Source organism: Balaenoptera musculus, chromosome 8 (genome assembly GCF_009873245.2).
Source record: "Balaenoptera musculus isolate JJ_BM4_2016_0621 chromosome 8, mBalMus1.pri.v3, whole genome shotgun sequence".
In the NCBI taxonomy this organism is placed as follows: Eukaryota; Metazoa; Chordata; class Mammalia; order Artiodactyla; family Balaenopteridae; genus Balaenoptera; species Balaenoptera musculus.
In genome coordinates, this window is record NC_045792.1 from 96,708,714 (window position 1) to 96,735,869 (window position 27,156).

A 27,156-nucleotide genomic window follows, 5' to 3' on the forward strand; every position below is an offset into this window, starting at 1 on the left:
AAGCAATTAAAGAAAGAAGAACAAAAAACCCCCAAAGTTAGCAGAAGGAAAGAAATCATAAAGTTCAGATCAGAAATAAATGAAAAAGAAATGAAGGAAACGATAGTAAAGATCAGTAAAACTAAAAGCTGGTTCTTTGAGAAGATAAACAAAATTGATAAACCATTAGCCAGACTCATCAAGAAAAAACGGGTGAAGGGTCAAATCAATAAAATTAGAAATGGAAAAGGAGAAGTAACAACTGACACAACAGAAATACAAAGGATCATGAGAGATTACTACAAGCAACTCTATGCCAATAAAATGGACAACCTGGAAGAAATGGACAGATTCTTAGAAATGCACAAACTGCCAAGACTGAACCAGGATGAAATAGAAAATATGAACAGACCAATCACAAGCACTGAAATTGAAACTGTGATTAAAAACCTTCCAACAAACAAAAGCCCAGGACCAGATGGCTTCACAGGCGAATTCTATCAAACATTTAGAGAAGAGCTAACACCTATCCTTCTCAAACTCTTCCAAAATATTGCAGAGGGAGGAACACTCCCCAACTCATTCTACGAGGCCACCATCACCCTGATACCAAAACCAGACAAAGATGTCACAAAGAAAGAAAACTACATGCCAATATCACTGATGAACTTAGATGCAAAAATCCTCAACAAAATACTAGCAAACAGAATCCAACAGCACATTAAAAGGATCATACACCATGATCAAGTGGGGTTTATTCCAGGAATGCAAGGATTCTTCAATATACGCAAATCAATCAATGTGATACATCATATTAACAAACTGAAGGAGAAAAACCATGTGATCATCTCAATAGATGCAGAGAAAGCTTTTGACAAAATTCAACACCCATTTATGATAAAAACCCTCCAGAAAGTAGGCATAGAGGGAACTTTCCTCAACATAATAAAGGCCATATATGACAAACCCACAGCCAACATTGTCCTCAATGGCGAAAAACTGAAACCATTTCCACTAAGATCAGGAACAAGACAAGGTTGCCCACTCTCACCACTATTATTCAACATAGTTTTGGAAGTGTTAGCCACAGCAATCAGAGAAGAAAAAGAAATAAAAGGAATCCAAATCGGAAAAGAAGAAGTAAAGCTGTCACTGTTTGCAGATGACATGATACTATACATAGAGAATCCTAAAGATGCTACCAGAAAACTATTAGAACTAATCAGTGAATTTGGTAAAGTAGCAGGATACAAAATTAATGCACAGAAATCTCTTGCATTCCTATATACTAATGATGAAAAATCTGAAAGTGAAATTAAGAAAACACTCCCGTTTACCATTACAACAAAAAGAATAAAATATCTAGGAATAAACCTACCTAAGGAGACAAAAGACCTGTATGCAGAAAATTATAGGACACTGATGAAAGAAATTAAAGATGATACAAATAGATGGAGAGATATACCATGTTCTTGGATTGGAAGAATCAACACTGTGAAAATGACTCTACTACCCAAAGCAATCTACAGATTCAACGCAATCCCTATCAAACTACCACTGGCATTTTTCACAGAACTAGAACAAAAAATTTCACAATTTGTATGGAGACACAAAAGACCCCGAATAGCCAAAGCAATCTTGAGAACGAAAAATGGAGCTGGAGGAATCAGGCTCCCTGACTTCAGACTATATTACAAAGCTACAGTAATCAAGACAGTTTGGTACTGGCACAAAAACAGAAATATAGATCAATGGAACAGGATAGAAAGCCCAGAGATAAACCCACGCACATATGGTCACCTTATCTTCGATAAAGGAGGCAAGAATATACAGTGGAGAAAAGACAGCCTCTTCAATAAGTGGTGCTGGGAAAATTGGACAGGTACATGTAAAAGTATGAAATTAGAACACTCCCTGACACCATACACAAAAATAAACTCAAAATGGATTAAAGACCTAAGTGTAAGGCCAGACACTATCAAACTCTTAGAGGAAAACATAGGCAGAACACTCTATGACATACATCACAGCAAGATCCTTTTTGACCCAGCCCCTAGAGAAATGGAAATAAAAACACAAATAAACAAATGGGACCTAATGAAACTTAAAAGCTTTTGCACAGCAAAGGAAACCATAAACAAGACCAAAAGACAACCCTCAGAATGGGAGAAAATATTTGCAAATGAAGCAACTGACAAAGGATTAATCTCCAAGATTTACAAGCAGCTCATGCAGCTCAATAACAAAAAAACAAACAACCCAATCCAAAAATGGGCAGAAGACCTAAATAGACATTTCTCCAAAGAAGATATACAGATGGCCAACAGACACATGAAAGAATGCTCAACATCATTAATCATTAGAGAAATGCAAATCAAAACTACAATGAGGTATCATCTCACACCGGTCAGAATGGCCATCATCAAAAAATCTAGAAACAATAAATGCTGGAGAGGGTGTGGAGAAAAGGGAACCCTCTTGCACTGTTGGTGGGAATGTAAATTGATACAGCCACTATGGAGAACAGTATGGAGGTTCCTTAAAAAACTACAAATAGAACTACCATACGACCCAGCAATCCCACTACTGGGCATATACCCTGAGAAAACCATAATTCAAAAAGAGTCATGTACCAAAATGTTCATTGCAGCTCTATTTACAATAGCCAGGACATGGCAACAACCAAAGTGTCCATCATCGGATGAATGGATAAAGAAGATGTGGCACATATCTACAATGGAATATTACTCAGCCATAAAAAGAAATGAAATGGAGGTATTTGTAGTGAGGTGGATGGAGTTAGAGTCTGTCATACGGAGTGAAGTAAGTCAGAAAGAGAAAAACAAATACAGTATGCTAACACATATATATGGAATCTAAGGGAAAATAAAGGTCATGAAGAACCTAGTGGCAAGACGGGAATAAAGACACAGGCCTACTAGAGAATGGACTTGAGGATATGGGGAGGGGGAGGGGTGAGATGTGACAGGGTGAGAGAGTGTCATGGACATATATACACTAACAAATGTAAAATAGACAGCTAGTGGGAAGCAGCCGCATAGCACAGGGAGATCAGCTCGGTGCTTTGTGACCACCTAGAGTGGTGGGAGAGGGAGGGTGGGAGGGAGGGAGATGCAAGAGGGAAGAGATTTGGGAACATATGTATATGTATAACTGATTCACTTTGTTATAAAGCAGAAACTAACACACCGTTGTAAAGCAATTATACTCCAATAAAGATGTTTAAAAAAATAAAAAATAAAATAAAATAAAACCTTATAAAATAATTCATGTTTAGTATTTAACTCCACGGCCAAAACAAAAAATGTCAAACTCAAAAAATAATATTTGATGGACAATATTTTAAATAATTTTTTGATAAAGAAAATGCATTATAAACTGATAAGAGTGATTAAGATTCTATCCTTATAACACAAGCAACTCTTCACAAGGAAGTACTAAAAGAAAAATATACAGTGAGAGTCCTTTTGAGAGAAAAATAGGAGTGTATGAAATATGAGAAATATATGTAATGCTCATATTCATTCTAGCCTAGAGCTGTATTTACAAGCTGAATATCTCAACCCATTAGTGGGACATGAATCAAATTTAGGCAGTCTCAACCAGCATTAAAAAAAAAAAAAAAGGGCTTCCCTGGTGGCGCAGTGGTTGAGAATCTGCCCACCAATGCAGGGGACATGGGTTCAAGCCCTGGTCTGGGAAGATCCCACATGCCGCGGAGCAACTGGGCCCGTGAGCCACAACTACTGAGCCTGCGCTTCTGGAGCCTGTGCTCCACAACAAGAGAGACCGCGATAGTGAGAGGCCCGTGCACCGCAATGAGGAGTGGTCCCCGCTCGCTGCAACTAGAGAAAGCCCTCGCACAGAAACAAAGACCCAACACAGCTAAAAATAAATAAATAAATTTATAAAAAAAAAAAAAAAAGAAAAAAGAAAAATAAACAAAGTATCAGAGTTTATCAGTTCATCACTCATGGTAAAGGTAAACACGTTTCATGAAAACTATTTTCTGTTATATGCCCATCACCACATATGTATATACTAGGTAGCAATGCAAAATATTGTAGATTCTAGCCAAAAAGTTGGAAAAATGCTGGTCCAGTGCAGTGCTCCTCAAACTACCTGTGGAAAGGAACAGTGGGTTTTTTTTCTTTTAATTTCTAATCTGTTCCAGACTGATACTTTTATGAAATACAGAAACCTTGAATGTCTGTGGCAACATCACTATAAAAGCTTCTAATGCATTCTCTCACTTTCTGTATTTATCTATCTCACTGCAATCCAGTAACAAATAATCTGTAGCCCAGGACCATTCCACAGACCACACCATAGGTCTACAGGACTTCTGTTTGAGATTTTTATTAGTGTCCTAGATGGAAATACAGTCGGCATATTTATAACACTGAGGACATGCTGCTGGAAATGATTAAATTAATGCACTTATTAACAGAATTAGAACCCAAAGAACGAAAAGAAAACCAAGAAGAAACAAATGAAATTAACAGGAATGGGTGTAGGGCTTGCCTGGTGGCGCAGTGGTTAAGAATCCACCTGCCAATGCAAGGGACATGGGTTCAAGCCCTGGTCCCGGAAGATCCCACATACCACAGAGCAACTAAGCCCATGCACCACAGCTACTGAGCCTGAGCTCTAGAGCCCGCGAGCCACAACTACTGAAGCCCGCGAACCTAGAGCCCATGCTCCACAACAAGACAAGTCACCACAATGAGAAGCCCACATACCACAACGAAGAGTAGCCCCGCTCACCACAACTAGAGAAAGCCTGCACACAGCAACGAAGACCCAACACAGCCAAAAATAAATAAATAAATACATATATTAAAAAAAAAATTGGAATGGGTGTAAAATATTACAGAGATTAAAAATAAAAACCTTTAAATGTGCAGATTAGGGAGAAAAAAAAATGCTGAAGAGCAGTTTTTGCTCAAAAAAAGAAGGAAAAAAAGAAAGACCTCAACTTCATTATACTCTGAATAGGCACAACAGTGTTACATGGCTGCTAAAAGTGTATCTGATTTTAGGCTTCATTAATAGAACCATAATGCTCAAACCAAAGGAGGTAATAGCTCAGCTCAGTTTGATACCACTCCTAGAATAGCATATTCAATCTCAGTCTAATGTTTAGAGCAGTGGTTCTCAAAATATGGGCCATAGATTCCTAGAGGTCCCTAAGACTGTTTCAGGGGATTAGTGAGGTCAAAACACTTTTCATAATAATACTGCATCGAGAGATTAACCAAGATGGCGGAGTAGAAGGACGTGCTCTCACTCCCTCTTGCGAGAGCACCAGAATCACCACTGGCTGCTGGACAATCATTGACAGGAAGACCCTGGACTTCACCAAGGAGGATACCCCGCGTCCAAGGACAGAGGAGAAGCCACAGTGAGACGGTAGGAGGGGCGCAATCAGAGTAAAATCAAATCCCATAACTGCTGGGTGGGTGACTCACAGACTGGCGAACACTTATACCACAGAATTCCACCCACTGGAGTGAAGGTTCTGAGCCCCACGTCAGGCTTCCCAACCTGGGGGTCCGGCAACGGGAGGAGGAATTCCTAGAGAATCAGACTTTGAAGCCTAGAGGGAATTGATTGCAGGACTTTGACAGGACTGGGGGAAACAGAGACCCCACTCTTGGAGGGCACACACAAAGTAATGTGTGCATCGGGACCCAGGGGAAGGAGCAGTGACCCTGGGGGAGACTGAACCGGACCTACCTGCTGGTGTTGGGGGGTCTCCTGCAGAGGCGAGTGGTGGCTCTGTTTCACCGTGGGGATAAGGACACTGGCAGCAGAGGCTCTGGGAAGTTCTCCTTGGCGTGAGCCCTCCCAGAGTCTGCCATTGACCCCACCAAAGAGCACCGGTAGGCTCCAGTGTTGGGTTGCCTCAGGCAAAACAACCAACAGGGAGGGAACCCAGCCCCACCCATCAACAGTCAAGTGGATTAAGGTTTTACTGAGCTCTGACCGCCACAGCAACAGGGAGGGAACCCAGCCCCACCCATCAACAGTCAAGTGGATTAAGGTTTTACTGAGCTCTGACCGCCACAGCAACAGTCAGCTCTACCCACCACCAGAGCCTCCCATCAAGCCTCTTAGATAGCCTCAACCACCAGAGGGCAGACAACAGAAGCAAGAAAAACTACGATCCTGCAGCCTGTGGACCAAAAACCACAGTTACAGAAAGATAGAGAAGATGAAAAGGCAGAGGGCTATGCACCAGATGAAGGAACAAGAAAAAACCCCAGAAAAACAACTAAATGAAGTGGAGATAGGCAACCTTCCAGAAAAAGAATTCAGAATAATGATAGTGAAGATGATCCAGGACCTCGGAATAAGAATGGAGGCAAAGATTGAGAAGATGCAAGAAATGATTAACAAAGACCTAGAAGAATTAAAGAACAAACAAACAGAGATCACCAATACAATAACTGAAATGAAAACTACACTAGAAGGAATCAATAGCAGAATAACTGAGGCAGAAGAACGGATAAGTGACCTGGAAGACAGAATGGTGGAATTCACTGCTGCAGAACAGACTAAAGAAAAAAGAATGAAAAGAAATGAAGACAGCCTAAGAGACCTCTGGGACAACATTAAACGCAACAACATTCGCATTATAGGGGTCCCAGAAGGAGAAGAGAGAGAGAAAGGACCAGAGAAAATATTTGAAGAGATTATAGTCGAAAACTTCCCTAACATGGGAAAGGAAATAGCCACCCAAGTCCAGGAAGCGCAGAGAGTCCCATACAGAATAAACCCAAGGAGAAACACGCCGAGACACATAGTAATCAAAGTGGCAAAAATTAAAGACAAAGAAAAATTATTGAAAGCAGCAAGGGAAAAACGACAAATAACATACAAGGGAACTCCCATAAGGTTAACAGCTGATTTCTCAGCAGAAACTCTGCAAGCCAGAAGGGAGTGGCATGATATACTTAAAGTGATGAAAGGGAAGAACCTACAACCAAGATTACTCTACCCGGCAAGGATCTCATTTAGATTTGATGGAGAAATCAAAAGCTTTGCAGACAAGCAAAAGCTAAGAGAATTCAGCACCACCAAACCAGCTCTACAACAAATGCTAAAGGAACTTCTCTAAGTGGGAAACACAAGAGAAGAAAAGGACCTACAAAGACAAATCCAAAACAATTAAGAAAATGGTCATAGGAACATACATATCGATAATTACCTTAAACGTGAATGGATTAAATGCCCCAACCAAAAGACATAGACTGGCTGAATGGATACAAAAACAAGACCCATATATATGCTGTCTACAAGAGACCCACTTTAGACCTAGGGACACATACAGACTGAAAGTGAGGGGATGGAAAAAGATATTCCATGCAAATGGAAATCAAAAGAAAGCTGGAGTAGCTATACTCATATCAGATAAAATAGACTTTAAAATAAAGAATGTTACAAGAGACAAGGAAGGACACTACATAATGATCCAGGGATCAATCCAAGAAGAAGATATAACAATTATAAATATATATGCACCCAACATAGGAGCACCTCAATACATAAGGCAACTGCTAACAGCTATAAAAGAGGAAATCGACAGTAACACAATAATAGTGGGGGACTTTAACACCTCACTTACACCAATGGACAGATCATCCAAAATGAAAATAAATAAGGAAACAGAAGCTTTAAATGACACAATAGACCAGATAGATTTAATTGATATATATAGGACATTCCATCCAAAAACAGCAGATTACACGTTCTTCTCAAGTGCGCACGGAACATTCTCCAGGATAGATCACATCTTGGGTCACAAATCAAGCCTCAGTAAATTTAAGAAAATTGAAATCATATCAAGCATCTTTTCTGACCACAACGCTATGAGATTAGAAATGAATTACAGGGAAAAAAACGTAAAAAGGACAAACACATGGAGGCTAAACAATACGTTACTAAATAACCAAGAGATCACTGAAGAAATCAAAGAGGAAATCAAAAAATACCTAGAGACAAATGACAATGAAAACACGACGACCCAAAACCTATGGGATGCAGCAAAAGCGGTTCTAAGAGGGAAGTTTATAGCTATACAAGCCTACCTAAAGAAACAAGAAAAATCTCAAGTAAACAATCTAACCTTACACCTAAAGAAACTAGAGAAAGAAGAACAAACAAAACCCAAAGTTAGCAGAAGGAAAGAAATCATAAAGATCAGAGCAGAAATAAATGAAATAGAAACAAAGAAAACAATAGCAAAGATCAATAAAACTAAAAGTTGGTTCTTTGAGAAGATAAACAAAATTGATAAGCCATTAGCCAGACACATCAAGAAAAAGAGGGAGAGGACTCAAATCAATAAAATCAGAAATGAAAAAGGAGAAGTTACAACAGACACCACAGAAATACAAAGCATCCTAAGAGACTACTACAAGCAACTTTATGCCAATAAAATGGACAACCTGGAAGAAATGGACAAATTCTTAGAAAGGTATAACCTTCCCAGACTGAATCAGGAAGAAACAGAAAATATGAACAGACCAATCACAAGTAATGAAATTGAAACTGTGATTAAAAATCTTCCAACAAACAAAAGTCCAGGACCAGATGGCTTCACAGGTGAATTCTATCAAACATTTAGAGAAGAGCTAACACCCATCCTTCTCAAACTCTTCCAAAAAATTGCAGAGGAAGGAACACTCCCAAACTCATTCTATGAGGCCACCATCACCCTGATACCAAAACCAGACAAAGACACTACAAAAAAAGAAAATTACAGACCAATATCACTGATGAATATAGATGCAAAAATCCTCAACAAAATACTAGCAAACAGAATCCAGCAACACATTAAAAGGATCATACACCACGATCAAGTGGGATTTATCCCAGGGATGCAAGGATTCTTCAATATACGCAAATCAATCAATGTGATACACCATATTAACAAATTGAAGAATAAAAACCATATGATCATCTCAATAGATGCAGAAAAAGCTTTTGACAAAATTCAACACCCATTTCTGATAAAAACTCTCCAGAAAGTGGGCATAGAGGGAACCTACCTCAACATAATAAAGGCCATATATGACAAACCCACAGCAAACATCATTCTCAATGGTGAAAAACTGAAAGCATTTCCTCTAAGATCAGGAACGAGACAAGGATGTCCACTCTCACCACTATTATTCAACATAGTTCTGGAAGTCCTAGCCACGGCAATCAGAGAAGAAAAAGAAATAAAAGGAATACAAATTGGAAAAGAAGAAGTAAAACTGTCACTGTTTGCGGATGACATGATACTATACATAGAGAATCCTAAAACTGCCACCAGAAAACTGCTAGAGCTGATTAATGAATATGGTAAAGTTGCAGGATACAAAATTAATGCACAGAAATCTCTTGCATTCCTATACACTAATGATGAAAAATCTGAAAGAGAAATTATGGAAACACTCCCATTTACCATTGCAACAAAAAGAATAAAATACCTAGGAATAAACCTACCTAGGGAGACGAAAGACCTGTATGCAGAAAACTATAAGACACTGATGAAAGAAATTAAAGATGATACCAACAGATGGAGAGATATACCATGTTCTTGGATTGGAAGAATCAACATTGTGAAAATGAGTATACTACCCAAAGCAATCTACAGATTCAATGCAATCCCTATCAAATTACCAATGGCATTTTTTACGGAGCTAGAACAAATCATCTTAAAATTTGTATGGAGACACAAAAGACCCCGAATAGCCAAAGCAGTCTTGAGGGAAAAAAATGGAGCTGGAGGAATCAGACTCCCAGACTTCAGACTCTACTACAAAGCTACAGTAATCAAGACAGTATGGTACTGGCACAAAAACAGAAACATAGATCAATGGAACAAGATAGAAAGCCCAGAGATTAACCCACGCACCTATGGTCAACTAATCTATGACAAAGGAGGCAAAGATATACAATGGAGAAAAGACAGTCTCTTCAATAAGTGGTGCTGGGAAAACTGGACAGCTACATGTAAAAGAATGAAATTAGAATACTCCCTAACACCATACACAAAAATAAACTCAAAATGGATTAGAGACCTAAATATAAGACTGGACACTATAAAACTCTTAGAGGAAAACATAGGAAGAACACTCTTTGACATAAATCACAGCAAGATCTTTTTTGATCCACCTCCTAGAGTAATGGAAATAAAAACAAAAATAAACAAATGGGACCTAATGAAACTTCAAAGCTTTTGCACAGCAAAGGAAACCATAAACAAGACGAAAAGACAACCCTCAGAATGGGAGAAAATATTTGCAAATGAATCAACGGACAAAGGCTTAATCTCCAAAATATATAAACAGCTCATTCAGCTCAATATCAAAGAAACAAACACCCCAATCCAAAAATGGGCAGAAGACCTAAATAGACATTTCTCCAAAGAAGACATACAGATGGCCACGAAGCACATGAAAAGATGCTCAACATCACTAATTATTAGAGAAATGCAAATCAAAACTACAATGAGGTATCACCTCACTCCTATTAGAATGGGCATCATCAGAAAATCTACAAACAACAAATGCTGGAGAGGGTGTGGAGAAAAGGGAACCCTCTTGCACTGTTGGTGGGAATGTAAATTGATACAGCCACTATGGAGAACAGTATGGAGGTTCCTTAAAAAACTAAAAATAGAATTACCATATGACCCAGCAATCCCACTACTGGGCATATACCCAGAGAAAACCGTAATTCAAAAAGACACATGCACCCGAATGTTCATTGCAGCACTATTTACAATAGCCAGGTCATGGAAGCAACCTAAATGCCCATCAACAGACGAATGGATAAAGAAGTTGTGGTACATATATACAATGGAATATTACTCAGCCATAAAAAGGAACGAAATTGAGTCATTTGTTGAGACATGGATGGATCTAGAGACTGTCATACAGAGTGAAGTAAGTCAGAAAGAGAAAAACAAATATCGTATATTAATGCATGTATGCGGAACCTAGAAAAATGGTACAGATGAGCCAGTTTGCAGGGCAGAAGTTGAGACACAAATGTAGAGAATGGTCATATGGACACCAAGGGGGGAAAACTGCGGTGAGGTGGGGATGGTGGTGTGCTGGATTGGGCAATTGGGATTGACATGTATACACTGATGTGTATGAAACTGATGCCTAATAAGAACCTGCAGTATAAAAAAACAAACAAAACAACTAATACTAAACTTTCATTGGGTTATTTGTATGGAAATATGTTAATATAAAGGTTTCAGACATTACATGAAATTTCTAAAAATCTTATATTTGTATTTGTATGGAAATATGTATGGAAATATGTTAATATAAATGTTTCAGACATTACATGAAATTTCTAAAAATCTTATATTTGTATTTGTATGGAAATATGTATGGAAATATGTTAATATAAATGTTTCAGACATTACATGAAATTTCTAAAAATCTTATATGTTCTGGTATAATGTTATAAGTAATAATCCTAGTTATTACTTTAAAATGTATATCTCAGAAATAACTAATTTTCTTGTCAACTGCATTATTATGAACTTTCATCAAATCTTTAACCGTGGTCATTTTTAAGTCTTTTGTCATTTACAGACAGTTCTGGGTGTACTCTGATGATTTTGCAAATATGTTCCTATAAAAGGGTTTCATCTTCAAGAAATTCATGGAAAAGACTCTGACAAGTACAGGTTTCTGGTAACTGACTGTACTGCTGAACTGAATGAATAAGCATTTTCAGAACTCTAATGAAAAACTGATGAACTCATAAAAGTGCTAACAAAAGATCAAGATGAAAAAAAAATTAATTACATGGGACTGAGTGAACTGATGAGGATGAGTATAATTTTTGTGACTTTCTGTCTGAATTTAAAAAAAAAAAAAAAAATCCCACAAGGACTCAGAGGCAAAGAATATACAAATCAATTTTCACTGCAAAGTAAAGGAGCTGTTACAGTGGAGGATTACTGGACTGAATGTCAATATTATGACATAGTATGAGTGTGTTTCATGTTTGGTAATTGCAATCATTGTTGCTTTTGTTGTGGTCATCCATGTACAATGCTTGGTGTCAGTCTATTTATGTCTTGTAAAAATAAAATACAGTGTGTGTGTGTGTGAATAAAAAAAAAAAAAAAAAAAAAAAAAAGAAAAAAAAAAAAAAAAAAAAAAAAATAATACTGCATCATTTGCCCTTTTCACTGTGTTAATATTTGCACTGATAATGCAAAAGCAACGGTAGGTAAAATTATTGGTGTCAATGTGAATCAAGGCAGTGGTACCAAACTGAATTCTCTTTCATTAATAAAACACTCAACAAGCTAGGAATAGAAAGTAACTTCCTCAACACGATAAAGGGCATTATGAGAAGTTCAGATAACATCACACTCAATGGTGAAAGACTAAAAACTTTCTCTCTTAAATCAGGAATAAGACAACTCTTGTCACTTCTATTCAACATTGTACTGGAGGATCTATCCGAGGCAATTTAAGGGGGAAAAAAAAAAAAGGCACCCAGATCGGAAAGGAAGCAGTAAAACTATCTTTATTTGCAGATGATGTTGTCCTGTAAATAGAAAGTCCCAACAATTCCACTATAACACTACTAAAACTAGTAAGAGTTCTGTAGGGTTACAGGATACAAGATCGATATAAAAAAATGAATTGTATTTCTATAAACCTGCAATGAGCAATCTGAAATGAAATTAAGAAGATAATTTCATTTACAATAGTATCAAAAGGAATAAAATATGTACAAATAAACTGATTAAAGAAACCCTGCAAAACTTATACTATGAAAACTATAAAACATCGCTAAAAAAGTTAAATACAACCTAAATAAATGGAAAAGCATCCCATGTTCATGAACCAAAAGCCTTAATATTGCTAAGATGGCAATTCTTTCCAATATGATCTACAGAGTCAACAAACCTCTATCAGAATCTGTGAAGTAATAATAAATATATATATTGGTCTCTGGTTCTGGCTCCTGACACTGAGCTCCTAAAACTCCTGAAATCTCCTGAGTGATAGAGGTGCTAGGAGCATCTTTTGTTCTAATGTTTGATCTTTGACCCTGGTTCCCGACACAGAGCTCCTAAATTCCTTTGAATATCCTGGGTTATGGGAACACTTTTTGTTCTAATGAGGTGACTCCTGGATAGCTTCAGGATGGGGGCTAGTCACCAGAAAGACCAAGTCTAATTAAAAGCTTGAAACTTTCAGCCCTAACTCCCATCCTCTGGAAAGTGAAGAAAGGCTAGAAATTGAATTAGTAACCCATCATGCCTATGTGATGAAGCCTCCTTAAAAATTCTTAAGGTATGGGATTTGGAGAGCTTCCAGGTTGGTGAACACATCCGTGTGTTGGGAGGGTGGTGCACCTCAACACCATGAGACCCTTCTGGACCTTGCCCTACATACCTCTTCATCATTTATCACACAATAAACTAGTAAATGTAAGTGAGTGTTTCCCTGAGTTATGTGGGCCATTCTAACAAATTATGAGCCCAAGGAGGGGACTGCAGAATGAATCAAGAACCCAAGAATGTAGAAAAGTCTTCATATTTGGGAGTAGCCTGGCTTAGGGTGAGGTGCATGAGCAGGGTGAGAGGGTGTCCACATGTATGGAAGATCTGGGGCAGGGTGAGAACTCAAGTAGGGTGAGGAGAGTGTCCACAGAGAGTGGCAGCCTGCACTGGGGACTAGAGCCCAAGTAGGTGAGAAGGGTGTCCACTGCATGGCGGGGGGGGATGGACTAGTACAGAGTGTCAAGGCCCAAGTAGGGTGAGAAGGGCATCCATGTGGAAGGGCAACCTGGAGTGGGATATCAGAGCCCAACAGGAGTGAAGAGGGCACCAAGCAGAGCAGCACCCAGCATGGGGAATCAGGGCTCCGGCAGAGTGAGGGGGACAAACCCTACCTCACTGGAATGTTATTAGGATTAAACGGATGATATGTGTAGTGTGTGAGTAATAAGCACAGCCCAAGCGTTTGCTATTAATGTACATAAAGGGCCTGGCAACATGCCAAACACACAATACCCAACAAGCGGCTGTTTATTTATTTGGCCACGCAGCTTGCGGGATCTTAGTTCCCTCTTGAACCCAGGCCCCTGGCATTGGACGCTCAGAGTCCTAACCACTGGAATGCCAGGGAATTCCCGTGGCTGTTTATTATATGATTATACCATTGTATTGTATCCTAAATACCTCATTGACATACAATAGCTACTGTTTAGATGATGAGCAAAATTATTTCTAAAAATTAACTTCCCCTGTACCTCTTAATAACATCTACATCCCTTTCACAACTCCATTTTTTCACCCAGACTTTCAAATTGGCTCTTTCTTGCTCAGTTTTGGTTAACTTTTCCTTCCATATTCCTTTAAACTCTCTACTCCCTTTCATCCTGACTTTTCCTTCAAGATCTTTTAATTCACATATTAGCACAAAACCTACCATCTCTGCAGAAACAATGCAAGATACATCTAGGTTGGTGTGAAGAGCTTAAATAGACTCAATGAGTCTATAGCTACTTCCCCATAACAGTATATACAGAATAACTTGATACGTCTCTCATTTGTTTCATACCTGTCCTCGCTTTGGTGCATGCATGTATATCCCTAGGTAGAGTCCCACGGAAGGGGAATAGGCAAGTCGTAATTTGTGTCCAGTTCCAGCAGTGAGCCGAAGATCTTTATTCACAGGGACATACTCTAGCATGTCAGCTACCATCAGGCACATTTGGTCCTGCCCAAGAAAACATTTAGTAAGTAGTATTAAAGAATATTCAGGATAGAAAAACAAACTCCTTCCCTTTTTAAAGAATGCACATCCATTATATCTAGCACTCTATCTAATTTATCTGAAGGGCCCTAAGGGTTTTTTTTTTAAAGGGCTGAGATGAAAATATCTCTTTAGTCTGATAGATAAAATCATCAGCTGTTTTGTTTACGAATGTTGAAAACTATTTTACCAACTTGCATTTTAAAAATACATTTGTTCCGAAGTGAAGAGTATACTCTGTACCACTTCAATGTTTCTGTAGGACTCATAATTTTCAAAATAAAAATACAAAAGGTTAGGGGAGAAATGTATGAAAAATAAGCTAAATGAAACTGTCTGAATCTGGAAATGCCCCATAATTTCCAAACTAAGAGATCTGATCATATTATGAGAAGCAGGATTTGTTTCAATTCCCCTACAATTTGCAATCCTATTCTAACTTGTAGTAACTATAAATGTAGCATTTACCTTATAAGACCACATTCGTAGTTTATGATCTTGACATAGAGCAAAGATGAAGGCATCGTGCTTGACACAATAAACAGCAAGATTCAGGGGACGATCTGAAGGCCCCTGATCACCTCTGAAGACATAAGGCCAAGTTTTAGAATTTTATTGTTGCAAATTACCTGATTATTAGAATTTGCAATTTAAGAGATAAAATAAAATTATAAATGCACACTCTTAACAGAAGGAAAAGAGTTTACAGGCTGGTATAAGATGACTACATTTTCTGGGCTTCCCTGGTGGCGCAGTGGTTAAGAATCCACCTGCCAATGCAGGGGACATGGGTTCGAGCCCTGGTCCGGGAAGATCCCACATGCCGCAGAGCAACTAAGCCCGTGCGCCACAACTACTGAGCCTGCTCTCTAGAGCCTGCGTGCCACAACTACTGAAGCCCACGTGCCTAGAGCTGTGCTCTGCAACAAGAGAAGCCACTGCAATGAGAAGCCCGTGCACTGCAACGAAGAGTAGCCCCCGCTCGCCGCAGCTAGAGAAAGCCCGCATGTGGCAACGAAGACCCAACACAGCCAAAAATAAACAAATTAATTTAAAAAAAAAAGACAACTACATTTTCTATTTGATTTATATCCAATTATTCTGATAAATTTTAAAAAGTGCTAGATATCAATGGAATACTGTTCTAACCATCAAACTTTCTACTTCTAATATTACACAAAATTGGATTTGGTAAGTCAGGGCAGAGCACTGAACTGGATATTGTGAGAAGTATAGTAAGCCAGTTTCTGTTGTCAAAGAGTCAAGTCACAAATGAAGTGGGCTCTGGAGTGCAGCTCTTCTCAGATAGAATGTAACGTTGTATAGACCCTTCTCCTTTCCAGTATAATGTTTATTTGCCTTGGAGTCAGACTGGAAGCACTAACAGGTGTTGACCAGGGCAAAAGATTAAGTTCTTGGGCCCCATGATTTACCGACCAGAGACCACTCACCTGATAACTGTCGGCATCCAGCCTATAAGCAATCGTTGCATTACTGAACTCTGTTTCAGCTCCACAACTGACACCATCCCTACAAGATTGAAAATAGACCAATGATATCCAAGGCACCTCTTGATCATACTCAGTGAAGCCCAAAGGCAAGAAGGATGCAAACACGAACAAGGAAGTTATAATAGGTGACAGGCTTCTACATTTCTACACTAAGGAAGTCTTAGGCTGTACCTTTCCACATATACCATACCTAAAATATTTTGAATCATTATGCGGTCAATAACAACAGCATTTTTATATTCCTAGGGGAAATTTTTGCCATTTACAAACAGTAACCCATATTGCTGCTCGGAAGCAGCACTTCATTCTTTCCAAAAGCAACACTGAGTACCTTTCACGTGCTAGGCACAGTTCTAGGTGCTAGAGATACAGCAGTAAATAAAACCAATTAAAACACTCCTGTCCTCATGGAACTTACATTCCATTGGCAGGAAGGGAGAAGCAGAGACAGTTAACAAATTAAGTAGAATGTAAAGAGTGGAGAAAAATAAAACATAGAAAGGGTATAGTGAATGGGGATGGGGTGCGTGTGTACAATTGTGTTATTGTTAAAATTGTGTTACAATTTTAAAAAGGTGGTCAGGTCACCCACTGAGGTGACACTGAGTAAGAACCTAAAGGAGCTGAGGGAATGAGCCACACTGGTAGCTGGGGAGACTAGCCCCGCCAAAGCCCTGAGGTAGGTGTACCTGGTATGTTCAAGGAATTGCAAGAAGGCATGTGGCCAGTTCAGAGGAGGGGGGAGAGAATGAGACGATGAGGTTAGAGAGGCAGTGGGGTGTCACAGTAAGGACTTTGGGAGATGAAGAACAGCCCCGATCCGAGGGCTTTGAGCAGTGGAATGACATGACTCACCTTGGGTTTTAAAATGTACCGGTCTGCCTGAGAAGTTTCTGCAGAGGGGTAAGGACAGATCTGGGGAGCTATTTAGGAAGCAAATGCAATAATCCAGGTAAGAGGAGTGGCGACTTGGAGCAGGGTATGAGCACTGAGCTTCCTTGTTTCAGTTAACTTATTTTAGTTACAATACCACAAAGTGAAGGTAGAAAACCAGTCAACTCATGTCTACTAAAGGCCTTAGAATAGGTCACCTTACAGTTATCTGTTTTCCCATACTCCAGTAAGCTGGACAGTTCCTCATCCACTATATAAAATCCTGCCCTCTTAGGAAAAAAACAGTAAAGCATTAGGGAGTCATAATGCAAGCAATAATGAATGACCATTTTAGGGTAGTAAAGAAGCAATTCCTGCATTAGATGATGGCCTTGGACTTCTAACATCTGTTTTAATGCCAGTATTCCTTTGTTTAAAATTAAACCCATGCTCAGTTCCCGTTCTTACCAGGTACGTCATGAGGAGGTAGTTTAAGAACAAAGATTCCCCCAGAGGGAGATGGTAGAGCAAACAGAGCCTCCCCGTCATTGCTAAGCCAGGCGGCCGAGGTGGTAGAATTAGGGGAGAGTCCAGGTACTGTTGGAATTAACTGATAGTTGCAAGGATCCCTGAAGTCAACTTTTCCAATGTCAGTGAATACTGACTGCATCTGACTTTCAATTACCAACTCCTGTGGAGTAATTAAAAAGAAAAATCTGTTAAACCAAAATAAACTGGATTTTGCTCAGTTCCTCCCAATCGCTATCAGTTTTTAAAGTAAAAAATCGTTGAGCTTAAAAAGAAAGCTATTTTTTCTTTTTTTAAATCATGGCTCTCCACTTTATTATTTTTTTTAATTTTTATTTTTGGCTGGGCCGCGGGGCTTGCAGGATCTTAGTTCCCTGAGCAGGGATCGAACCTGCACCCTCGGCAATGAAAGTGTGGAGTCCTAACCACTGGACCACCAGGGAATTCCCAGAAAGCTATTCTTTTTTTTTTTTTTTTTGGCCACACCACACGGCATGCAGGATCTTAGTTCCCAGACCAGGGATGGAACCCATGCTCCCTGAAGTGGAAGCATGGAATCTTAACCACTGGACTGCCAGGGAAGTCCCCAAAGCTATTCTTTTTAATGAAACTATTTTTGCAGCTTAAAATGTGTGTGATCATTTTAAATAGTAACTATGATAGTATGCTTGGTTAGGGCCAGCAAAGAATCCAAATATTCTTCAATTCCAAAGGACATTGCTCTATTACTAAATTTGTGACAGTCAGAGTAACTTGGGAATTAAAGGATATTATACTTAACCAACTTACACTCCTATACATCCGGGAAGGGTGTGGTAAAAGTAACCTGTGCACTGTTTGATTGGTTAGTATCAAGATTATCACATGATTCTGAGTCTCAGAGACATGAACCCCTCCGGGTAAGAGGATGCAATTTTGGAATTTGAGGCGAACTGCATTATTTAACAGATTTATGTCCAGTGACTCTTCCACCAGCTCCAATGTATCTCCAGAGGTCTTCCTATTAAAGTGAAGAGACATTTGTTAAAAAAAAGTTTATGCTTTTCTTTCTGATTGTTGCATTGAAATGTATGGCAATAATTTCCAGATGAACTCTCCCAATTTGAAAATTTTGGATAAACAAATTCAGACCAATTTTGACATTCCAAACCACCACATTATATAGTCTACAAAACACAGCACTATATAAGATGCAAATCTTATTATATGATTCTCTGTTAAATGGAGGCATTTCCAAACTTCATAGTCCATTTTTTAAAAACAATATTCAAAGCAATTAAACTCCACTATAATGAAAATTCACACCACACACCCTCATTACTTATAGTGCAATGTGGCCTCTACATATGTTACTACAAAGTCAAACTATAGTGACCTTATAAATGTGGGTATTTCCCCTTCTATAGCTTCCTCCTCCTAGGATGCAGGGAAGACTCTTCTTGAGGCACAACTCTGCCATGTGGTAGCTTTGGAACCATAGAAAGCACTATTCTGGGAATGCCCTAACTTGCCATCACCTCATCTACCACACTACCCGAATCCATTCTCTAGATGATCTCCTTTGATATAACAGCTTTAAATGCCACTGAATGCCTACAATTCCTAAATCTGTATCTTATTCAGCCCAAACTCTCCACTGACCTCCTGACTACTGCCTCAACACTTCTACTTGTATATCTAACAAGGATCTCAAACTAAACCTGTCCAAAACAGAATTCCAGGACACAGCAAACCTGAAAGACAAAGAAACAAAAACACCTGCTTCACCTGCACTCTTTTCCAACTCATTAATGACATCTCTATAACTTCTAGTTGTTCAAGCCAAATATCTGGGGGTCACCCTTGAATCTCCTCTTTCTATATACCCTACATCTGATCTAATAGTAAATCGTAATAAAATCACTTTTAAAACATATCCACAGGGACCTCCCTGGTGGCACAGTGGTTAAGAATCTGCCTGCCAACGCAGGGGCCATGGGTTCGAGCCCTGGTCTGGGAAGATCCCACATGCCGCGGAGCAACTAAGCCCGCACGCCTAGAGCCTGTGCTCTGCAACAAGAGAAACCACCGCAACGAGAAGCCCGCACACTGCAACGAAGAGTAGCCCCTGCTTGCTACAACTAGAGAAAGCCCGCGCGCAGCAACGAAGACCCAACGCAGCACCCCCCCCCCGCAAAAAACATATCCACAATCAGAACATTTCTCACTGCCTCTAACAATACCAACCCCAGTCTAAGCCACCACCATTTTTTGTCTGGATTGTGGCGCCAACCTCTAACTGGTCTCCCTGCTCCCACCCTTTCCTACTACACTCTGTTCTCAACACACCAGCCAAGCAACCTTTTAAAAACACAACTTAGACCATGCCATTTCTTCACTTAAAAACCTCTGATCTCACTCAGAGTAAAAGTCAAAGCCTTAAAATAACCGACAAAACCTTAATCTGGATCTTGGCTACCTTATTCCTCTATCCTTTGTTCACTCAGCTGCAGACTCCTAGCCCTTTGCCATTCTTTGAAAACAACACACAAGCTCCTGACTCAGGGTTTTTGCACTTTTTGTTCCTTTTTCTTGGAAGGCTCTACCTGAAATCTCATCCCTCAGTTATCCTTACTTCCTCTGCTCAAGTGTCAAGTTATCACTGGGTCTTGCCAGACTACCTTGTGTGAAATATTAAAAATAATAATTCCCCTTCCCTCTTCCCTGTTCTCTCTTCCAACTATTACCTGACAAATTATATTTACTCGGTATTTTTGCTTATTGTTGCTCATCTGCTCACTCCACAAGAGCAGGGACTGCCTGCTTTTCTCCCTGCTATGTCCTCAGTCCCTAAACGTTGACTGGAACATATTAGGCACTCAAAAATATTTCTTTTTTTTTTTTGGCCACACTGAGCAGCTTGTGGGATCTTAGTTCCCTGACCAGGGATTGAACCTGGGCCCACGGCAGTGAAAGTGCCGAGTCCTAGCCACTGGACCGCCAGGGAACCCCCTCATAAATATTTCTTATATAAATGAGATACGCATCTTTAACACAGGTCTTCCTTCTGAGCATATAAATTTCAACGCCTACTTGACATTGCCAAAGAGCTACTACACAGATACTTCAATAGTACCTCTAAAAGAATTATTTACATCTCTCCAAAACCCATCTTCTGTAGCTCGTTAGATGGCAACCCCTCCACCCAATACTTGGTTAGTCACACTAGAAAACAGGGACTTGTCCTTGCTCCCTCCTTTTCCCTTACCACCCCTCACCCCATATTTAATCTATCTCCAGGTCCAAATGAAGCTAACTTCTAAGTGTATCTTGAATCCATGTATTTCTCTTTTCCTAGCCACTCCCACAACTGAGTCACTAACGTCTTACTTGGTCCGTCATATAAGCAAGTTGTTCTTTTGTATTGTACCCATCCAACCCAAATCTACTTTCCACAAAGTAGACTGATTATTTTAAAATGTGATTTTGATCATTTTAGTAATCCGTTAAAACCCATCAATGATTGCTCAGTGTACTCAGGATAAAATCCAAAATCCTTAAAAAGGACCTGAGGGTCCTTCCTACCTCCCTAGTCTTAGTATCTCTCACATCATTTTCTATTTTGCCCATTTGCACCTAAGCCACACAGACCTTTAGTCAGTTCCTCAAACCTGTCAAGTTCTTTCCACCTCATGGATTTTGTGCACGGTGATCCCACTTGCTGAACTGCTCTCTCCCTCAACCCCTTGCCTAACTAACCTTTCATCTTTCAGATCTCAGTTTAAATGTGACTTGCTTTAGGGCTTCCCAGCACCACCAATAATATTTGGTACTCCCATTAGCCCCTCAAAGCCCCTATACTTTTCCTCCGAGGCAAGTATGAAAAATTTGTATTTATAAATGTGTTCATTAGCTATATAATGTCTTCCCCCTTCTCAAGACTGCCCCATGAAAGGTGGGTCCACATCTATTCTTACACTGCTACATCTTGCATGATGAAAATGCTGACTGGTTTTGTTCCTCACTTCACCCCCAGCACACCTAGCAGTGCCTGACATATAAAGGCTCAAACATATTTGTAGAATGAAGGAAGCTGTAAAGCACTATAAAAACATAATGGTTTCATGTTTAAAACTGGTCTTTGGGGCTTTAACCCCTAAGCTACGTTTCTTCTGCTTTTAGTGCTGCCTGGGAGGGTACCTCTTCTAGAACTCTGGGTCTCCTTAATTTTCCACTGATTCACATATGAATAGAAAACAGTCTTTCTCTTTTCCTGTCGATAACCACTTCGGAGAATGAATGACACCTTGAGAACAGCCGCGAAAATGCAGCCGCCGAACAACCCGACCTTCCAGGGGGTTTGACAAACACAGCACTTACCAATGAATGAACCTGTTTCTGGTGACGGAGAACAACTTGCCACTTTCCACATAATAGAAGCCTCCCGCGCTCTCACCGTATTTCACGGCTCCGGCCACGGCATTTGCACTTCCTGCAAAATGAAAGGGGTCAGAGTGCACAGGTGGTTCTCTGGGAATGACACGCACTGAGGGTGCTGAGAAAGCAGAGGGTGACGGACTGAAAATCCATACAAAAAGAATGGGAAGAAAAGACGAAGAAGTAGGACACTAAAGAAGCTCTGATTCCGGGGCTATAGGCATGTGGGCTCAGAAGGATGAACGGGGGATCAGAGATTTAGGGATCCAGGGGAGAAGCCAGAGGCGAAGGATCGGATCGCGCCCTACTGGGATTCTGCCGTACCAATGCAGCAAACTGTGAACTCCCGAAAGTGCCTCGGCCTTTCGCGCTCAGCTCCGCTGAGCTCCACGAAGCTCCGTTCCATGGCTCCCGCTGCCGCCATCTTCCCGCGCCACCGCGAGGCCCGACGGGACACCAGCAGGACGCGGCGGATGTCGTCACTTCCGGGGGCGGAGCGGGCGGAGATGCGGACAGGTGAAGAAGCCGGTAGAGGTCAAGCGCGGGTCCGACCGTGCGTTGTGAGGCTCCCACCGAGTTAGTTGGAGACAGGGTGGGCAGGGAGGAAGCCAGATGAGAAGCGGGTAGGGGAAGCCTGCAGACTCTACCTGCGGGAACCTTTGCGTGGCCTGCTAGGAAGCCCCAAGGTGCGGCGCCATTTTCCTGGCGGCCTCAGGGCAGGGGGCGGGGCCGGGTTTGTTTCCATTTAAAAAATGCCGGCCCGGGCAGCGGCGCCCAGTCTCCCGCGAGGGTCGAGGTCCGGGGAGGCCCAGCAGATGGGCGCCCTCTGCTGGATTCCTAGCTTGCGGTCACCTCTCCCTGCGTCGCTGTGTCAGTCAGTGAATCTCCACCCTGTCTCCTTTTCTTCACTCTTCAGCGACCGTAGGGATAGTGGGGAGAGGGAGTGAAGGGCAGAGGGACCTTTTGTGCTGGAATGTTTTCAAGAGACTGTATTCGTGTTTTTTTTAATAGATTTTTTTGGAGTATAATTGCTTCACAATACTGTGTTTCTGTTGTACACCAAAGTGAATCAGCCATATGCATACATGTGTCCCCATATCCCCTGCCTCTTGCGTCTCCTTTCCCTCCCACCCTCCCTATCCCACCCCTCTAGGTGGTCACAAAGCACCAAGCTGATCTCCTTGTGCTATGCTGCTGCTTCCCACTAGCCATCTGTTTTACATGTGATAGTGTATATATGTTGATGCTACTCTCACTTTGCCCCAGCTTCCCCCTCACACCTGGTGTCTTCAAATCCATTCTCTATGTCTACATCTTTAGTCCTGCCCTGCAACTAGGTTCACTTTTTTTTTTTAGATTCCATATATGTGCGTTAGCATACAGTATTTGTTTTTCTCTTTCTGACTTACTTCACTCTGTATGACAGACTCTAGGTCCATCCACCTCACTACAAATAACTCAATTTCGTTTCTTTTTATGGCTGAGTAATATTCCATTGTATATATGTGCCACATATTCTTTATCCATTCATCTGTTGATGGACACTTAGGTTGCTTAGGACACTTAGGTTCCATGTCCTGGCTATTGTAAATAGTGCTGCAATGAACATTGTGGTACATGACTTTTTTTGAATTATGGTTTTCTCAGGGTATATGCCCAGTAGTGGGATTGCTGGGTCATGTGGTAGTTCTATTTTTAGTTTTTTAAGGAAACTCCATACTGATTTTTTTTTTTTTAATTTATTTTTGGCTGCGTTGGGTCTTTGTTGCTGTGTGCGGGCTTTCTCTAGTTGCGGCGAGCAGGGTCTACTCTTTGTTGTGGTGCGCAGGCTTCTCATTGCAGTGGCTTCTCTTGTTGCAGAGCATGGGCTCTAGGTGCGCGGGCTTCAGTAGTTGCGGCACGCAGGCTCTAGAGCGCAGGCTCAGTAGTTGTGGCGCATGGGCTTAGTTGCTCTGCGGCATGCGGGATCTTCCCGGAACAGGGCTCGAACCCGTGTCCCCTGCATTGGCAGGTGGATTCTTAACCACTGCGCCAAGCAGGGAAGTTCCTTCCATACTGTTTTCCATAGTGGTTGTATCAATTTACATTCCCACCAACAGTGCAAGAGGGTTCCCTTTTCACCACACCCTTTCCAGCATTTATTGTTTCTAGATTTTTTGATAATGGCCAGTCTGACTGGTGTGAGGTGAAACCTCATTGTAGTTTTGATTTGTATTTCTCTAATAATCAGTGATGTTGAGCATCTTTTCATGTGCCTCTTGGCCATCTGTATGTCTTCCTTGGTGAAATGTCTGTTTAGGTCTTCCGCCCATTTTTTAATTTGACTGTTTGTTTTTTTTGATATTGAGCTCCATGAGCTGTTTGTGTATTTTGGAGATTAATCCTTTGTCAGTTGCTTCATTTGCAAATATTTTCTCCCATTCTGAGGGTTGTCTTTTGGTCTTGTTTATGGTTTCCTTTGCTGTGCAAAAGCTTTTAAGTTTAATTAGGTCCAACTTGTTTATTTTTGGTTTTATTACCATTACTCTAGGAGGTGGGTCAAAAAAGATCTTGCTGTGGTTTATGTCTAAGATGTTTTTCCATGTTTTCCTCTAAGAGTTTTATAGTGTCTGACCTTACATTTAGGTCTTTAATCCATTTGAGTTTATTTTTGTGTATGGTGTTAGGGAGTGTTCTAATTTCATTCTTTTACATGTAGCTGTCTAGTTTTCCCATCACCACTTATTGAAGAGGCTGTCTTTTCTCCATCGTATATCCTTGCCTCCTTTGTCATAGATTAGTTGACCATAGGTGCGTGGGTTTATCTCTGGGCATTGTATCCTGTACCATTGATCTCTATTTCTGTATTTGTGCCAGTACCATACTGTCTTGATTACTGTAGCTTTGTAGTATAGTCTGAAGTCAGGGAGCCTGATTCCTCCAGCTCTGTTTTTCTTTCTCAAGATTGCTTTGACTATTTGGGGTCTTTCATGTTTCCTTATGAATTGTAAAATTTTTTGTTCTAATTCTGTGAAGAATGCCATTGGTAGTTTGATAGGGATTGTACTGAATCTGTAGATTGCTTTGGGTAGTATAGTCATTTTCACAATATTGATTCTTCCAGTGCAAGAACATGGTATATTTTTCCATCTGTTTATGTTATCTTTGATTTCTTTCATCAGTGTTTTATAGTTTTCTGAGTACAAGTCTTTTTTGTCCTTAGGCAGGTTTATTCCCGGGTATTTTATTCTTTCTGTTGCAATGGTAAATGGGAGTGTTTCCTTAATTTCTCTTTCTGATCTTTCGTTATTAGTGTATAGGAATGCAAGAGATTTCTGTGCATTAATTTTGTATCCTGCAACTGTACCAAATTCATTGGTTAGTTCTAGTAGTTTTTTTTTTTTTTTAATTTATTTAATTAATTTATTTTTGGCTGCGTTGGGTCTTCACTGTGGTGCACGGGCTTCTCACTGAGGTGGCTTCTTACTTAGGTGGTTTCTCTTGTTACGGGGCACAGGCTCTAGGCATGCGGGCTTCAGTAGTTGTGGCGCACAGGCTTAGTTGCTCCGTGGCATGTGGGATCCCCCCAGACCAGGGCTCGAACCCGTGTCCCCTGCATTGGCAGGTGGATTCCCAACCACTGAGCCACCAGGGAAGCCCTCTAGTAGTTTTCTGGTGGCATCTTTATGATTTTCTATGTATAGTATCATGTCATCTGCAAACAGTGACAGCTTTACTTCTTCTTTTCTAATTTGTATTCCTTTTATTTCCTTTTCTTCTCTGATTGCCGTGGCTCAGACTTCCAAAACTATGTTGAATAAGAGTGGCAAGAGTGGACATCCTTGTCTTGTTCCTGATCTTAGTGGAAATGCTTTCAGTTTTTCACCATTGAGTATGATGCTTCCTGTGGATTTGTCATATATGGCCTTTATTATGTTGAGGTAGGTTCCTTCTCTGCCCATTTTCTGGGGGAGTTTTTATCATAAATGGGTGTTGAATTTTGTCAAAAGCGTTTTCTGCATCTACTGATTCATGTATTCTTGTATAATGAATCATAATGTATTCAATTAAACATTGATGCTGCTACCTGCTGGCATTACCTAAATGCTGCTCACTTGCATATGTGAAAGGCATTTGCCTTTTCTTCTATTTGTGATCTGGATGTTTGGAAGATATTGCGGCTTTACCCGTATTTAGGGCAGAGTAGATGATCGATTTGGGGAGAAAATTGTAATTTTCCGGGGGAAAGGTGTTTTTTTCCTTAGTAGTCAACATTTGTTAAGCGCTTCTGTTATTATTTCTTGTTATTACCGGTGACCACAACCCTTCACTGTCATTCTCTGTTTCACTCCTGTATTCTGACTGCTCTCCACTGTTTTTCCAGCTCACTCCTTCTAGGACACCAACTCTCGCAATGCAATCCCTCCATTCCACCTACAATCCACGGTTCCTATCACCTTTTCACTGTCTCTCACTTCTTGCTCTTCAAGCCTATTTGCAAGAGGACTGAAAAGAGTCTTGGGAAACAATTTTGCTTTAGGGGAGAAGGAACCTGTTACAGTCTGATGCCATAGGACTTAGCTGTAGTGGAGGGATCATTCTGAGTACAGTATGGTTTATCTTCTTCCCCACTCCCACTGGACTTAACTCTGAGGCCTGTGGAGACAGAATGAGGGACTATAATGAAAAAGAGACCAAGTTCATTACAAATTCTATGAAACATTGAGGGCCCCCAAGTGCTGCACTGAAACTGCTCTCACGGAGTGTGCACGAAAAGGAGAGAGCCAGCGTTCCCTTCCCTTCCCCGTGCAAATGACCCCAGAGCAGTTTTGCCCATTCAAAGGCTGCAGCACATTGGAGGGGCCCACAAAAAAAGTGGTTGGTAAATTGATGGGGCATCTTCGTTTCCCAGGAATCCAGGAATTACAGTTTTTGACAGTTAGCTGTCTCATTCCTCCTCTTATTTTCAACATCCATCAGAGCTCTCAGAACTTAAAAGTTCCTAATAAGTGTTTGAAAGAGTGACTAAAGATGAATAAATGCGCATA

At 40.5% G+C, this 27,156-nt stretch overlaps 1 protein-coding gene across 1 annotated transcript in view; it reads right to left on the minus strand.

Annotated features, from left to right (window-relative positions):
• NUP160 (nucleoporin 160) overlaps nt 1-22,571 on the minus strand; it is a 68,337-nt gene extending 45,766 nt beyond the window's left edge. Inside the window, exons 1-7 of the mRNA XM_036861640.1 lie at nt 22,454-22,571; nt 22,073-22,184; nt 18,503-18,713; nt 17,654-17,876; nt 16,253-16,331; nt 15,270-15,384; nt 14,607-14,765 (exon numbers count right to left, since the gene is read on the minus strand). Of these exons, the coding sequence (XP_036717535.1) occupies nt 14,607-14,765; nt 15,270-15,384; nt 16,253-16,331; nt 17,654-17,876; nt 18,503-18,713; nt 22,073-22,184; nt 22,454-22,553 (999 nt within the window). The 5' untranslated portion in view covers nt 22,554-22,571. The remainder of the gene's footprint in view (nt 1-14,606; nt 14,766-15,269; nt 15,385-16,252; nt 16,332-17,653; nt 17,877-18,502; nt 18,714-22,072; nt 22,185-22,453) is intronic.
• Between the last annotated feature and the right edge of the window lie 4,585 nt (nt 22,572-27,156).